We start from the raw sequence: 14937 nt of genomic DNA on the forward strand, positions 1-14937 counted from the left end.
TTTTAGCGCATATTCATTGATACTAGAATTTTCTTTTCTTATGGTTTGTAATTGATTTCTTAAATGCAGAATCCTAGCCTTAAAATCTGTTAGAAAATGCATCTCTAGAGTGTGCCAGATTTCACATGTGGCTTCACAGTTAGCTACATGCCTAAACATTGTTTGAGAGATGAAGGACATTAACTAACTGAACACAAATTGATCAATTTTTTTTTTCATAAGATATACTCTGGATTTACTATCTTCGTTGGTTCATCAGTTTCAGAAAGGATAAAAGAAGGAGGACAGAGTTTTTCACCTGACACAAATCCTTCTAGTTCGAATGCTTTCAAGGCTGGAAAGACTTGTGATTTCTAATAGCCATAGTTTTTCTCGCCTAGTTTCACCGTGACAGTATGTAAAGCATTGTTGAGTGCTGAGGATGAAAGTGAGTACATTGTTTTTCCTTCTGTGTTAAAGGCTGAAAATTGAGGAGTTTTTGGATCTGCCATTGACGTTTATCAAATGCTCTAATACCATATTAAACAACTCAAGAACATAGTAAGAAAGAGAAAAATAGCAAACAAGAAACAGAGTGAGCTAAAACTTTTCTGGAATTAAAAAATGAGAGACTATTATTTTTTGTTATACAAAAGACATAACTCTTTACACTTTATAGGAAAGTTTGTTACAATCCTTGTCAACTTTAAATCTCAATCGTTCATTAGAATAATAAACAAAGCACAAAACTTTCTATTTGAACCCTTCGATTCAGCAGGAACCTTTTTCTGTTACAGTTCACACTTCTTGAGTTGACAAAGAAGAAGCTCACATGAAATTCTTACAGCTCACACTTCGTGAGTTGACAAAGAGGAGGCTCATGTGAAACATGTTTTCTGTTACACCTCACACTTCCTGAGTTGACGAAGAAGAAGCTCACGCACTTCCTGAGTTGATGAAGAAGACACTCACGTGAAAGATAGCTCACGTGAAACATGTTTGCTGAAATGAAAAATAAGTAAAAACAACACAGAAGAATGTCTTTTCTTGCTTGATTCTTTTGAGGCTTGCATGCATGTTAACACATCACATCAACTATGAGCATAAAATAAAACACACAAGCATATTTACAAGGTTTGGCTAACAACCTACATCCATGGGACCAAGCCTAGAAGAAGCAAATCCATTATAGCAAACATTCAAAGTTCATTACAAAGTTAAAGTTAAGCAAACAAATGTAAAACATTCCCTATTTTCACAACACTCTAATTTCACCCTTTGGATGATCCATTGTCTTGCCACAGCTTGCTTGAATCCAAGAAACCTCTTCGATAGCTCGAGCTCCACTCAAGCTTCAATGCTGAAGACAACCTTTAGCTCCACAGCTTGAAATCCCTTCAAGCTTTCATTAATGGAACCATGTTCCATAACACACAAACAACCAAGATTAGATAAGTATTTTGAGCAATGAAAACAACAAAGGAATATGACCTAAGATGAATAAAACCTCTAAGGATTTTCAAAGAATAACAAGAAGAATATTCAGGTTCAAACATAAATACAAAGATGAAGAAGTGTATAAAGAATCCTTGCGTAAGAAACCCTTAGACAACCAGCCGACAAAGCTTTACACATGTTTGGCTATCTAAGGAAAGTTTTCAATAATGTGTTAGGACTACTTCTAAAAAGCAAAACAAATTTCCAGGACCAGATCTGAAATATTTGACACTTGTATTCAAACGACTCATGCATATTTGATTCTTGGATAAAATCCTAATAGCTAATGAAACCTCGACATATGTACTAAGATCTAACTAGACGACTATTTACACATCTGACTCTAATGTACCTACATATTTTGCGATAAAATCATACTAAGGAAATGTGTATACATCAATGCAGAATGTCATACATGTGTAAACTTTAGACATGATTGTGCTTAACCAAAAGAATGCGCAAACATCAGAAATGCATGTGCACACATGACTTCATAAGTTGACAAAAATACTTACAAACGTATGAATAAAGATACAAAAAAACATATCTCATGTAAAACATCATTAAATCAAGCATTGAGATATGTAACAGAAGTGAACATAAAAAATGCAAACCAGTTCATGATAACCAAGACAATTGACTTGGAAAATAAAATCCCACTTAGCAAGCACACTCCCCCTGAGTGCTTCAACTACTTCACATTCTAGCCAACATTGATTAGAACACAAAAACAACAATTAAAACACAAACCAGTAATTGATTCTGAGTTCGATCATTTGATTGTACTCAAATGAATTGAGTAGGACAAGGACTCAATCTTGTAAGATGCCCTTCGAGATCATGAGAACCAACCACAAACAAAACCTACGACTTCTAGAATCGATGATTATCTCTCATCAATTTGGGCAAAATTACTGGCATAGTGGTTGGAGACATTGCATGAGAATTGATAAAATTGATTGATTCGATTGCAATTTTGGAGTTCGAACCTTTCTCTAGATTGTCTAAAATAGGAGAAAATGCAAGAAATTCAGCCATTCTTGACGATTGTCGATGGCTTTGATACAATTTGAGGATTTGAGATACAGTAGAGAAAGTGCGAAAGAAAATTCTAGAAGCTCTGATGTATTTCTTATTACATGACTAATCTTCTATGTACAACTTTATAGAACATAAAGAACAATAACACAAAAGTAATAGTAACTAACATAACTAAAAGAAAAGTAACAGTAGCTAACAGTCAGCTCTAGTCAATTGACGGCAACTGTAGAACAGTAAACAGTACTCCTAACATCCTTACTAACATCGTTCAACAAAAAAGGAACAAGAACTTAATGAAACTTTATTACTTCGAAGTACCATGTACATTGTAGAGGACAAGCAAAGGGGCGGACCACTAAGGGATCATGCCCCCACTGACCTTGGGAAATTTTGTTGATCTTCTTCTATTTTGCATTTTTAACAGTAAACACCTATTATTTAATCACCTGGAAATTTTGAACACTAAGAAATGTCGGTGGAGCAAGCTTTGTATTGTCTAAACTTCGATCTTGTTTAGGTATCAAACATTTTCATGGTGTTTTTCATGTGTAATAAAATTGAAGTGTCGATTTACAAGAAAACAAAAATTAATTTATCATGTATATCCAAAGAAATATTTCTGATAGAGAAGTAAGCATTGCAATGACTAATTGTCCTTTCATATATTTCTATTAAATTTCTTAGAAGTGAGAATTCAAAATTTAACAGTGATTTTTGATTTATTAGATTAAAAATCTTACGCATTATTCAATGAATCTAAAAGATGTTATTGTTTCATAATTGCTTATAATAGTGTCTTTGTCGCTAGGACTTTGAACTTTCACATCCGAAATCAAAGATAAGTTTTGAACGTTTTAAAGATGCGGCCATCTATATGAAAACAAGCCGTTGACATGGCATATAATTTAAGGAGATGGCCCTATGAATATGAAGGTGCTCTAAGATTAAAACTTGCAACTACCTAATTAAAACTCGCACAACTGCTGGATAGCTGATGTCATTCATGACATAATTGCTCACACTAATTAGTGAGATGTATTGCTTTCGTTTTTGTCTCCGCAAATCCATAAGTTTGTCAATGGCTCATCCCTCTCATAAGATTCGTTTATTTCGAATCAATCGTAGATTTTATCGTCCACAATACTAATTTTATTAAAGACTAAACAATAGAGCAATTTGTAGAAATTTCCATGGATAATGATTTTTTTTTTTTTTTTTTTCAGAAGTTCTTAAACTCAAACTGATCTCTAAACAAAAGGGTACGTGTTGCTCTCACCGGAGGCCCATGATCTAGAAACTCCAACAAGAAAACTCAAATTTCAGAAGTTCTTAAACTCAAACTGATCTCTAAACAAAAGGGTACGTGTTGCTCTCACCGGAGGCCCATGATCTAGAAACTCCATCAAGAAAACTAAAATTTCACATGTATCACATGTTTGAAAATTGATTAATTTGTAGGACATGCATGCACCGCCCATGGCACTGTAACACTGTGCTTCTCTATAAAAGGAGACCATTCATTAAGTTTTTAGTTCATCCACAAATCAAATATCAAAGAGTTTCAAAGCAGCTAGCCTTGTTTTCCTATAAATATTTCCTTTGCTTTTTTCCTAAATTCATATCTTCAAACAAAATAAGAAAAAAAAGTGATCGTCACTTTATAGGTTTTGAAGTTATTAGGGTTATTGAAAATGGAAGCTCTTCTTAAGCCTATCAAAGTGAAAATAGATGTTGAAAATTTTACATTGGACGACAGTGAGGCAAATCAACCTCTGAGTCCAGTTGCTCGTATGTTTCATGAGTCTGATTCCAATGTCTACATTATTGCCATGATCGGCTTGAAGACAAAAATCAATGCAGAAGTTGTTAAAGCAAACTTGGTGCATACTTTGCTAAAGCACTCTCGTTTCTCTAGCTTGCAGGTAAAAAATATTAATCATATGCTTCACCAGAATGAGATTCAGATGCCTAAACGATTTCACGCTGTCAATTCTATTCATGTTCCTTAACTAACATTGTCTTCTGAAATGTACCATTTTCATCATAGTTATTGCTAGTTAAAGTATAATTGTGTCGCTTTTGACCTAAATTGACAAAAAAATATATAGAGTATTGCATATGTATTGATATCCAATCTGAACTATTAGATTATGTTGGGATCAGGTTATTTTGTTGTTCACAAACATAAATTAAAGCCGGCATTTTTCTCACAACTTTAAAGTTTGGTTTCCTGGCAACTTGGCCAGTACCTTATTTAGTCAATCAACATTTGTCTGTACTAGGATTATATCTTATACATTATTTTGGTTGTTCCCTTTCTTTTCTTTGTTCTTTGTAGAAGAGATAAACACTTATCATACCTTTACTGGTTGATCCACAACTATTCTCTTTAGTAGCTAGTTAATTCTTTATGATAAACAAGGATCCACAATTATGTATTAGGTAAATAAACTCTTTAATAGCTAAATTAACCTTTTTTTTTTTTGTATTAGTTCAAGAGATTCTTTTCGAATTTTAGACCTTTGACTCTCATACTATGTTAAGTTGTCATCCTATTTAAAAATTTAAACAAGTAGACAATAGTTAAACATTAGTACGCTTTTATTAAAACTATACATTCATTTATTTTATGTTACATCAAGTTATACTTAATTTTAATTTGTATATTTTTACTTTAAAATTTATTTAAAAAAATAAAAAATAAAAAAAATAAAAGCTATTCTAAACTAGCTTGTTATCACTTAATTTATTAACTTTTTCGCAGGTTGTGGATGAAATGAATAGTGGTAGGCTAATATGGGTCCCAACAGAGGTTAATTTGGACAATCACGTTATAGTCCCAAAACTTGATCCAGATGACATCGACTCACCGGATAAATTTGTGGAAGATTACATCTCCAACCTGAGCAAAAATAAAATCAAAATGTCTATGCCAATGTGGGATCTCCATCTCCTCAATGTTAAAACTTCTGAAGCTGAATCCGTCTCTGTTTTTCGAGTTCACCACTCTCTTGGTGATGGAACTTCTCTTATGTCTCTCTTCCTCGCTTGTACTCGTAAGGTTTCTACCCCAACAGAACCTCCCACCATTCCAATGGTTAAGAAAGTGAATTCCGGAAAATCCTCTAGAGGGTTGAAGGGAAAATTCATCAAATTGTGGTTGGATATGTGGCTGCTTTGGAACACTCTTGTTGATGTTATGATGTTTCTTGCTACGGCATTAATGCTTATAAAGGATACGAAAACACCACTCAAAGGTCCCTTGGGCTTTGGCTCAAGTCCTCGGCGATTCGTTCATCGATCAGTCAGTTTGGATGACATCAAGCTTATAAAGAATTCGACAAGAACTGTAAGTTAATTTGCATCTTTGTGTTGTATCCTTAATGAGTTTTCTTTTACTTTTGTTTAATATTATTTTGTGGCGTTGTGATTTTGTAGACAATCAATGATGTTATGCTGGGAGTGACTCAAGCAGGGTTGTCTCGGTATCTTAATCGAAAATATGGTGAGCTATATATAATTAATTAATACACAAAATTATGTTATTGAAGTTTGATGATAAATGATATGAGTTTGTATAATTTAAGTTCTTGCTTCCTCCCGTGTGATTTAGATTCTTGCTTCCTTCCATAGTCGGATCCCATTCATACATTTTTGAAATATTATTATAACTCATAAACCAGCTTAGACAGATCCACAATGAAACATTGCAGGGGAGAGTGATAAGATTGATAAGGGATCGTCAGAAAGAAGTAACAATCTTCCAAAGAGTATTCGTCTTAGAGCAACTTTCTTCATGAACCTTAGGCCAATTCCAGGGATTCAAGTGAGTGTCCAATACCAGTTCATATTCAGTGATTTATGTTATGTTTTTTGACAGGGAAAGTAAATATTAATTTATACGAATATTATATATTTTTGTAGGAGCTAGCTGATATGATGAAGAAGGGTACTAAAGCAAAGTGGGGTAACCAAATTGGTTATTTGATCTACCCTTTCACAATTGCATTACGAGATAATCCACTGGATTACCTTCGAGAAGCTAAGGCAGCCATGGATAGGAAAAAAGCTTCTCTAGAGGCTTCTTTCTCATTTTTCTTGGCTAAATATTTTCTCAAGTTTGGTGGCTTGAAGGTACGATTACTTTTCTTTTATGCTTCTTTTGATTATCATGGAATATAATCAAATTAAGTTGTTAGAAGCTTGTATTATATATTGAAACTTTCAGGTTTAACTAAATATAGATTAATCTTTTTCAACCATATGAACAGATGGCGAGCTTTCCATCTCAAACAACATTGTGGTTCTCAAATGTGGCTGGCCCTCAAGAAGAAATCAGTTTGTTTGGGCATCCAGTGGCTTATATAGCTCCAAGTTGTTTTGGACAACCTAATGTAAGTATTTATCATGATGAACCTCCAATTCTCTAGAGATTTTGGCAAAAATAAACAAATTGGAGGGGTGACATAAAATTTGACTAATTCTATTAATTCATTCCAACATGACCACATAATCATTCCATAAGGATGAAAATATCCCTCTATTCGTATTAGAAATTTCGTGAAATTTTTGTATCACAGATGTGCCGAAGGTTAAAATGGGTTTGCTTTTTTTTAAGTGTTATTATTTCATTTGATATTTTGATGCAGGGATTGATGATTCATGTTGTGAGTTACGCGAACAAGATGACATTCATCTTATCAGTTGATGATGATATTATTCCTGATCCTCATCAGCTTTGTGATGATCTTGAAGTATCTCTCAACCGCATCAAAACTGCCGTCATTAATTAGTAGAGGACTAGTTAAGGAAGATGTCATCATCAGTGACCAATACATACTATCGCAGTACTGGTCCGTAGTTATATTTTTTGCGATAGCTCAAATAAGTATCTAGATATGTAATTTTAAATAATTGAAAAACGAAAATGTATTGAATCGCTTTTCTTTCATAACATACTTTTAATTGGTAATTAATGGAGTGGCTACATTTTCCACCAAAAAAATGTGCTAGTTTAATAATCGTTTCCTATAATCTTCAAATTCAATTACTTCCATTGATTACGTTATATGTGTAGCATTTTTGGCTTAAAAGAATCCAAGATGAAGCTAATCGATCTTTTTTTTTTTTTTTTATCTTAAATTATTAAACGAAGCATTAAGATGGGTATGCTAATAGTTGTTGTATTTCTCTTGCATTCACTTCTCAACAACTAGTAGGTAGTTTGAAAGTAGGTGAAGATGTTATGTCTTATTGGCTCTTTTAGAAGAAGAAGGTCAAACCAAGGTCTTCACTTGTGGTTCATAGTAGGGGTGTTCGGTTTCGGGTACCTTGCATTTTTTGAAGGAACCGGAACCGACAATTCCTTAAAATTTGGAACCAAAATCGAAACCGATGGTTCTGGTTCCTGGGTACCCAGAACCACCAGAACCGAAACATGCAACAACGGTTCCAATTCTGGGTACCCTGTAAAATCACTTTTACCCCCCAAAAGTTTATAAAATGATAAAAAAAACCCTTAAAAACCAACAAATACCCCCCACTTGACACTTGTTAACAAAAAATAAAATTACAAATACATTATAAGCCTTAAACCTAATTTCATTAATTTACTTTTCCATTTGCCACCACTATGTTTGCTTTCCTGACCTTTTTGCTATATAAATATTTTCTATTTTAAACCATTACCATCAGATACAATCACTTTTCTATCCAACAATGACCAATATCAATGACATAAAAATTGGTGTAAGCTATCCTTTTTAATTAATAAGTGGTGGACCATTGGTCCCTAATGCAGTAATGCCTTAACTTTGTGGCTTTGTGCCCCAAGCCCCCAACAGGCCAACACATCCAAGAATCTCTCAACCATATTTGCCTCTTACCCAGCCACCAAGTCAAATTTAGCTACAAGTCTCATTTTGTGGGTCCAATTGTGTTATTCTCTTCTCTATCTGTTTTGTTTTTTGAATGTAATTTGATAATAAAGATCTGTCAACACTTAACATGATGGGGAAGTAAGTCAACATAGTGGAAAGCAGTAAGCACATGGGTCTTGCATTTCACAACTTTTAAACACAAGAATGAAGCCTATAAAGTGTTTGTGAAAAAACTCACTTCACACCGTCAACACAACAAGGTCTTAGAAGAAAAGAGTTTCAAATGGGTCTTAGAAAGAGAAACGAAAACAAGATACTTGGAGCTGAAGGAATCCCACTTGAGCTGAGGGAGAAGTAGCAATCCTTAACCAAATAGGGCTCTGTTGTTGCTGTGATGAAAAACCAAAGCAAAGTGTGAATGGATTTTTTTTCAATTTGGCATTTAGGGTTAAAGAGTCAAATTGGGAATTTTAGTCTATACAAATTTAAATTTTTAGTATAAAATATCATATAACCCCCCCAAAATTATATATAATTTAATTTAAGTCTTGATTTCTGGGTACTTGTCGGTTCCTACCCAATGGAAGTGAAACCGGAACCGCACAGTGTCGGTTCCAGTTTTTTGGAACCAAAACCTACCCTATCACTACCGGTTCTGGGTAGGAATCGGACCCCGAGTACCCTTCGGTTCCGGTTTCGGTCGGTTCTTTTGTACACCGCTAGTTCATATTTCATAGTAAAGAGTTTTAAGAATATAAGTGTCTTAGCATGTAAATGTCTTGGTCAACAGGTTGTTGGTACAGCTTGGCAAGTTACTGTAGTTCTTAAGACTACTCCATGTTTATAGCAAGGGTTAGAGCCACCAAATTTATTTTGGGGACCCAAAATGTGATCTTCAAATAATAAAAGGGCCACATCAAAAAGTTACATTTTAGGGATCAAATGTTAATCTTAAAACTTGGGGTGGCCAAAGTGTCATTAAGCAAATATGTTGAAAATAATTTTTTTATGAAAAAAATTTATGGTCATTTGATTCGAAATATATATGCAATCGGATTTTGCAATTATGAATTACTGAAAAACATTGTAATTTACGAAATGATAAGTCAAATTTATAAAATAACATGTGGATATATTTTTGGTTTTATTTAACACTTTCAATAAGCTAAAACAAACTCATGGAAGAAAAAAAAAAGTCAAATTTCAAGCTTCTTCTAATAAGCTCTTCTTAAGTTACAATCAAACGACACAAATTTTCTTGGAAAGAAGCTCTTTTAGATAATAAATAAGCCCAAGCACAAAAACACATCGAAAATCAAGATAAGTTTTGATTTTCTAAAAGAGATGAGGGCATCCATATCATAGCAAAGCTAGTTTTACACATGAAATAGTACGGCTATCCAGTGTTTTGAAAACTGAATTGGTTGGTTGGACCGGTGTTTTTGTTGAATTTCAAACTTATAGGGACTCATTGAAATTTTAGGGGTGTTTTTGCTGAAATTCAAACATGCATGAACTAATTAGGGATGTTTTTGCCATATTTTAAATCACCTTGATTTCGGCCAATTTTGGTGCCAAACAACCCACCTGACACCACCATCAACATCTACTTCATCTCCACATCAAAATCCTCATCATCCCAAGGTATGATTCGTCACCGATCCACGTTGTTGTCGATGCCTACTTTGCAAAAATCAACATCTTCCTCATTGATTTCGTCACTAAACACCCTGCCTGACACCACCATCGACATCAAATTCATCTCCACATCAAAACCCCCATCACCCCAAACTTTCGATTGGCTAACGATCGTCGTCTCTGTCGCCATATGATTCGGGATTTCTTGCCTAGATCGTAGCGGTGTATTTGATAGATTTAAACCTTTAAGGACTTATGGGAATTTCGTAAAGGTATTTCTGTTAAATTTCAAACTTGCTGGACCATTGGTATACTGTCGGTTAGACTAATCTAACTAGTAAAAATTGGAATCGGGCCCTATTAGACTGAAATTTATAGACTTAGTTCAATATAGAAGATGTTTGGTTTAACAGGGGATGTTAGACTGAAGTTTGTATTATCAGTTTTCAGTAAGTGTGAGGGTTAGTTTGTAATTTCTCATGCTTGTATCACCAATATGGTGCATTTAGATTGTTTGGTTATATAAAGTTGGTTAGGTTGTTATTTGGAAGTTAATAGAAAAATCAGCATTCTTACTCAAGCTTAAGAATTGCGTGTTTCTTTTTCTTCCCTTTTTCTGGTTTCTTGATTTTCTTGAAGTAACTAAAATCTTTTCATGGTATCAGAGCTATAGACAAGCATCAATGGCAAATTCAAGTTCCGATTTCTCAAATAATTCCTCCAAAGTTGAAGCTGAACCACTTGACAGTGAACACTCAACAACTCAGTCTTCACTTCCAACAATAACGGTGAAATTGGTGGAACGAAACTATAGTTACCAGCGTTCTCAAGTTTTGCCAGCTCTGGCCTCGCATGAATTGGATGGATTTGTTACTGGGACAAAGGTTTTTCCTCATATGTTTCAACTGGAGAAGTTAGAAGAAAGTGAGCTGATGGTAAAGAAACCAAACCCTACGTACTTCAACTGGAAAAGAACGGATCAGTTTTTGGTAAGCTGGTTACTGTCATCTATTTCTGAATTGATGTTTAGACATGTATCTAAATGCATTAGTGCTTATGAAATCTGGAATACGCTAGAGTTGCATTCCCAATCATTTTCTAAAGCTCGAACTCTTTATCTGAGAAACTTGTTACAAACTACAAAAAAAGATTCTCAAAGTATTAATGAGTATGTGTTAAGAATGAGAGAAATATGGGGATGAATTAGTTGCTAGCGGTGTGAATATTGAAGATGAAGAACTGTTATTGTATATTCTAGATGGGTTGGGTCCAAAGTATGATGCCGTTGTTGCTAATTTGGTGTCTAATTCTAGTTAGGCCTCTTTTCAAAAAGCTCTGTTTCTTTTGCACAAACACGAGATGAGATTAGAAAGACATAATAGTACTTTGCTGAACTTTCATGAGCAAATGTCCTCAACTCTAATAGCTTCCAAGACCAACTCCTTTGAAGGCTTTGTCACAGCGTCTGCTAATCGGAGTTCTTTAGAGATGATGAATATGTCCCTACCTAACTATCATGGATCTGTAGGTACTAGCATTGTTCCTTAGCCAGTAGGTATTGGAATTGTTCCTCAACAAGCTCAATAGGTCTTCCTCAATAGCCTCAATACTTTGGTAATACAACCTTTGGTGTTGGTGGACATCCATTCTTTAACAAAAGCAGAGAAATGGGGCGAGGATACTCCAGACCTCGCCTAATGTGTCAGGTTTGTGGCAAACCAGGATACTCAGCCTTGCATTGGTACCATCGATTCGATCATGAATATCAAGGATTCATAGCAACTAATTACAATCCAACCAATCAGCAAGTGTCCTATAATCACTCTATGCCTACTCAACATTCAATTCCAACACAGCCAACAAAATTTGCTCAGGCTTTGTTTGTTGGAACAAACTTTCCAATTGGACCTTCCTTTAATCACTCAATTGCTGGTTTTCATGATTGCTCTAGATTTGAACATTCGTCTTTGAATAATGTACCTACAGGAGTATCTCAACATTAGCATAACTCGCATGGATCTATTCTTCAAACTAATGTGCTTGGCCATGTTAGTGTACCTTGTAGTAATGTTGATGGTGTTATCAATTTTGGAACCAGTAATCTGAACATAGCACATCCTCAAATGGTCAATGATCAATTATGGTACATAGACTCAGGGGCTTTGAACCACATGACAACTGATACAGCAAACATGGTGGCAAAAACTGGATATACAAGAGGCTTAAAAGTCCAAGTTGGAAATGGAGATTCTCTGCCTATAAAACACACATGTACATTGATGATACCTTCTCTTGAATCCCATAGAATCTTACACCTTAGGAATATATTATGTGTTCCTAACATTGCCAAAAATCTGCTAAGTATTTCCCAGATTACTAAGGATAATCATGTAACAGTTGAATTCAATTTTGATTGTTGTTTGTTAAAGGATAGAAGCAGCCAAGCTACATTTGTAGTCAAACACTGACTTTTATTAGCAATTAAAGGAAAATTATCTCTAGGCAGATCTGTTGACAATGAAGCAGTAGCTGAACTAGAGCATCCAATTGATAAAACTCTTCATTTTGTAATGAATAAACTAAATGTAAAGCATTCTGGAGATAAGAATAAGTGTGAGTTTTGTGAAGCTTGTGTTTCTGGTAAGTTACAGTAGTGTCAATTTCCTATTTTTGTTTCCCGAGCAAAACATCCTTTGGAGTTGGTACATTCTGATCTGTGGGGGCCTGCCCCTATTCTATCTAGTGAAGGTTTTAGATACTACATAATTTTTGTTGATGACTATAGTAGATACACTTGGATCTATCCACTTAAAGTGAAATCTGAAGCTTGTAATGTTTTTGTTCAATTCCATGCATTCATTGAAAAACAATTGGGCACCACTTTTAAGTGTTTGCAAACTGATTAGGGAGGTGAATTTAGATCATTTTCTAAGTACCTTAAACAACATGGAATTGCTTTTAGACATCGGTGTCCTTATCTTCATCAACAAAATGGAAGAGTAGAAAGGAAACATAAGGCAATTACAGAGTTTGGTCTTTCTCTTTTAGCTCATGTCTCTATGCCATTACATTTTTTGTGATCAACTTTTCAAACAGCAACATTTTTGCTTACTAGACTTCCCTCCACAGTTCTGGACTTTAACTCTCCTTATCATTTGTTGATTCATCTTGAACTTGCCTATCATGCACTAAAGACATTTGGTTGTAATTGTTTCCCTTATCTAAGACCATATCGTAAGCATAAGCTCTCTTTTCATACAGAGAAGTGTGTATTTTTGGGCTATAGCCTTGAACACAAAGGTTATAGATGCATGCCTTCATCAGGCAGAATATATATAGTAAAACAGGTGAGTTTTAATGAGTTTGATTTTCCTTTAAATCTGGGTTTCAAACTCAACAAAATGAGAATTCTCTTGAGTCTATTGGATCACCATCTCTACCATAGTCCTGGTTTCTTCCTGATTTGACAGGTTCTACTGATGCAAACTTACAGTCTTCTGCTCATGACTACTCTTAAGATCATAAGTAGCCTACTACCATGTTTTAAACTACTAGCCATATTGATCAGCCCAATCTCAAGTCTGTCAGTTTTTCTATAGATTCCAAAGGACATCACTGCAGCTTTAATGCTGCTGATTATTGTGTTGATAATAATGTCTCTGCAGCTCATCCTTCATAGGAACAAAATTTTACAGATTATTGTGTTGCTAATAATATCTCTGCAGCTCATTCTCCACAGGAACAAAATTCTACAGATTATTGTGTTACTAATAATGTCTTTGCAACTCATCCTCAACAGGAGCAAACTATCCTTAACATGAGCAAAATATCTCTACAGCTCAGCAAACTATCTCTGCAGCTCATCTTCCACAGGAGCAAAATTCTTCTGGTATTCATCTTGAAGTAGTACTTCCCTTGTCCTTATCACATTCTAACTTCACTTCCAACACACATCCCATGCTCACAAGGTCAAAAACAAAATCTTGTGCTCCTTCCTCCTCGACTTATGCTTATCTTTCTACTTCTACCATACTTAAGGAGCCCAAGTCAATCAGGGAAGCTTTAACTATTCCCAAATGGAAGACTGCCATGGAAGTTGAACATAAAGCTCTCTTGGATAATCACACATGGGATATTATGCCTTATGAAGAAGGCATGCATGTTGTAGGATGCAAATGGATCTATAAGACTAAATTAAACTCAGACGGATCCTTACAAAAATGTAAGGCTAGGCTGGTTGCTTAAGCTTCCAGCAAACCCCTAGTTTAGATTATTTTGATACTTTTTCTCTGGTAGTAAAGGTTGCCACTATCAGAATTGTGCTCTCCTTGGTTGTCCGTCATCATTGGGAAGTTCAACAACTCGATGTGAATAATGCATTTTTGAACGAAGAATTGACTGAAACAATGGTTATGGTGGAGCCTGAGGGGTTTGTTTCTTCCTCTATTGAGCCACATGTTTGCAAACTTCGTAAAGCCCTATATGGACTCAAACAAGCTCCGAGAGCTTGGTTTGACAAACTTAGGAATGCTTTACTCAGTTGGGGTTTTCTTAATTGTACTTCTGATGTCAGTTTGTTTTACTACAAGAATGCCTCTCAAGTTGTTTATTTACTAGTCTATATTGACAATATAATAGTTACCGGCAATAATGATCAACTTATAGCTCAAGTAATCAAGGATTAGAACAGCTAGTTTGCTCTTAAAGTAATGGGTCCAGTTAGCTACTTTCTTAGATTTGAAGTTCAGAGAAACAATTCAGGTCTTCTTCTTACCCAAACAAAGTATGCACATGATCTGTTGGAGAAAGCAAAAATGGCAGATTCTAAACCCTGTGTTACTCCTATGGCACTTGCTACAAAACTTGGGAAAGAAGATGGAGATTTGCTTGATCAACCGACTTT

The 14937-nt window shown here is 34.9% G+C and overlaps 1 protein-coding gene across 1 annotated transcript; it reads left to right on the forward strand.

The window, feature by feature from the left end:
• The first annotated feature begins 4070 nt into the window (after nt 1-4070).
• On the forward strand, nt 4071-7468 carry LOC116141031 (O-acyltransferase WSD1-like). The gene is made up of 7 exons (XM_031426593.1): nt 4071-4439; nt 5282-5866; nt 5956-6022; nt 6231-6343; nt 6442-6651; nt 6789-6911; nt 7167-7468. Exons 1-7 carry the CDS (start codon nt 4209-4211, stop codon nt 7308-7310), a joined length of 1473 nt encoding a protein of 490 aa, XP_031282453.1. The 5' UTR covers nt 4071-4208; the 3' UTR covers nt 7311-7468.
• Nucleotides 7469-14937: the final 7469 nt, after the last annotated feature.

Source organism: Pistacia vera, unplaced genomic scaffold, assembly GCF_008641045.1.
Source record: "Pistacia vera cultivar Batoury unplaced genomic scaffold, PisVer_v2 Contig39, whole genome shotgun sequence".
NCBI lineage: Eukaryota > Viridiplantae > Streptophyta > Magnoliopsida > Sapindales > Anacardiaceae > Pistacia > Pistacia vera.

What these genes read in the sequence shown, in the direction of transcription:
- LOC116141031 (XM_031426593.1), top strand. Translation starts at nt 4,209, where the DNA reads ATGGAAGCTCTTCTTAAGCCTATCAAAGTGAAAATAGATGTTGAAAAT. An exon ending in TAAAGAATTCGACAAGAACT is followed by an intron (nt 5,867 to 5,955) that starts GTAAGTTAATTT and finishes GTGATTTTGTAG; the next exon opens with ACAATCAATGATGTTATGCT. An exon ending in TCAAGTTTGGTGGCTTGAAG is followed by an intron (nt 6,652 to 6,788) that starts GTACGATTACTT and finishes CCATATGAACAG; the next exon opens with ATGGCGAGCTTTCCATCTCA.